The sequence below is a fragment of the Saprolegnia diclina genome (genome assembly GCF_000281045.1).
Source record: "Saprolegnia diclina VS20 unplaced genomic scaffold supercont1.22, whole genome shotgun sequence".
NCBI lineage: Eukaryota > Oomycota > Saprolegniomycetes > Saprolegniales > Saprolegniaceae > Saprolegnia > Saprolegnia diclina.
In genome coordinates, this window is record NW_008246089.1 from 166432 (window position 1) to 168429 (window position 1998).

The 1998-nt window shown below is 56.8% G+C and overlaps 2 protein-coding genes across 2 annotated transcripts in view; both read right to left on the reverse strand.

Annotated features, from left to right (window-relative positions):
* Positions 1-223: 223 nt before the first annotated feature.
* SDRG_07574 (hypothetical protein) lies at positions 224-814 on the reverse strand (the record flags this gene model as incomplete). The annotated part of the gene is made up of 2 exons (XM_008613416.1): positions 386-814; positions 224-337 (listed from the first exon to the last, which is right to left on the reverse strand). The coding sequence occupies exons 1-2, from the start codon at positions 782-784 to the stop codon at positions 224-226; spliced, it is 513 nt and encodes a 170-aa protein (XP_008611638.1). The 5' UTR covers positions 785-814.
* A 759-nt stretch (positions 815-1573) lies between these two features.
* Positions 1574-1998, reverse strand: part of SDRG_07575 (hypothetical protein) — a gene marked incomplete at both ends in the record, with an annotated part of 3106 nt that continues 2681 nt past the window's right edge. The window contains one exon of the mRNA XM_008613417.1: positions 1574-1868. Coding sequence (XP_008611639.1) covers positions 1574-1868 — 295 coding nt within the window. The remainder of the gene's footprint in view (positions 1869-1998) is intronic.

The following is a 1998-nucleotide window of genomic DNA, read 5'->3' on the forward strand; positions in this document are numbered from 1 at the left end:
TGCTGGCACGAAGCGCTCGGTGCTGGCGGACTGACGGCCAGATGACGTCGCAGGATATTATATCAGCAGCCTTGGCCGACGTGAGTAATGAAACAAGGGAACACTAGATCCAAGCAGAGTTCCTCGGGGGTCGCCCGTGCGTGGACTGCACCTTTGTACTAACTGTAAGATGTGCGACAGTGCATTTTGCGAGTGTACTCGAGTCTAATCTGTTTCGGGCTTTTTATGGTGGACCCTTGGTCTGCTGGTGGCGACCGGGCAGCTTCATGGCGATTTCGACAAAGCCGCCTTGGATGCAAAATTTGTTCCACGTCTGCACCATCGCGGCTGTATAGTACTATCATACGATAAGACTATGAAGAAAGACTATGCAATGGCGTCGTACCATCTTCTTCTTCGTCCATGCTGGGACGTTGGCCCACACGTTGTAGAACGAAATGTCGACGTCGCCCGAGTCGATGCGAATGACAAAGTTGCCATCCTCCGTGTACGCGTGCGACGGCTTGTAGACACCGATCGCACGATTGACGCCGTCTGGAATGTCGAGTGCAGTCCAGAGATGGTCTTCGCCCGCCGTAAAGTTGCGCGTCGCCGCGTTGAACTCGTCGCTCATGACGAGGTCCCACGATCCGCCGCGCGAGGTCGCCTTGGTGTAGACCTCCTTGGGCGTGTCAACGTCGACCCACGTCGGGATGCCCGACTTGGTCGGCTGCGTGTTGTCGCCAATGTCGAGGCCGTGGACCGCCGCCACGAGCGCCAGCACTGGTACCCCCGCAGCAAGCATGTACACGTTCGCAACGTGTGACGATGAAAAGAAGAAAAGTGCAATGTCGGAAAAGCGCGCCAGACGTTTTGCGGACCGTGCGCTTTTCCGTGGGAGCATCCGAAACAGGTGCGTTTTGACGGCTTTTAGGTGCGCTTATGACAGAAAGGCCACGCGACTTATTGAAGATGGTGCGCTTTGGATCAGGACGAGGACATGTGCAATGCGTGTAACACTGCACCTCACGCCTCTACATGGTCCACAGAGGGCTCTTGTCAACCGAGGAGTGTCCCAGAAGGAGTATCCTGCGTCTTTGCACTTTGCCGGCGTCGTTCATCTTCCACACGATAGCTGACCGACAGCACACCTCCCACCCACAGGCCATTCATTACACTATAGACGACGACGGTCCGTACGGATCGCAGAAAGCGCCGTAGCTAAGCTTTGGTCAAGCGCATACGTATCGTGAGCTTGGGAGCACGAATGCTGCGTGGTGGTGAGGGCGACTACGTTGCACCACAGTCCATTTGATAGCCAGTTGAATCGCTACCAAGAGCCTTGATCTATGCTCCAGCCGGCGTTGAGCACTCGGAGCACTCATAGTAGAGCAGGTATCAGATCGTATTTTCCATTCTAGGCTGTGCATATTGCACAGTACGAGCAGAGCGTAGAGCCCAACGACGTCTCTTGACGCGGACGAAGGTCAAACTGCCATCACCACCTCAAGACGGAGCGAGATGATCAAGTCTACTCGTTCTGTGGAGAGGTAGGATTACTGTAGATTAGCGTTAAGCGACGACCGCGATGGTGCTAGATGGCGGCGCGGCTGTTGCGGGACTCTTCGCGTTGTGCTTTGGCGAAGATGGCCATTTGCTTGTTTAGCGTCGTGTCGCCGCGCCGCTTGCGGCGAATGATAAAGGCCCCCAGAGACGCCACGACGACGAACGCCACGAGGCCCACCGCGAGCGACACGGACGGGCCATACGACGAGGATCCGCCAATGCTGTACTTGGTGCACCGGGGTCCGGTCCACGCCGTCACGCACGAGCAGCGTCGGTCCACGCATCTGCCTGTGAAGCTTGTAACGACCGTGCAGTCGTCGTCGCTGTTGCACATGGCGCCGCCCGCGACCTCGATGTCCATGTTGAGCGGGTCCGTGTAGTTGGAGATGTGCGCCTTGATAAACTCTTTGGTCGGGTGGCTTGCAGGATCACAGCCGTAGCTCATCTTGGAGC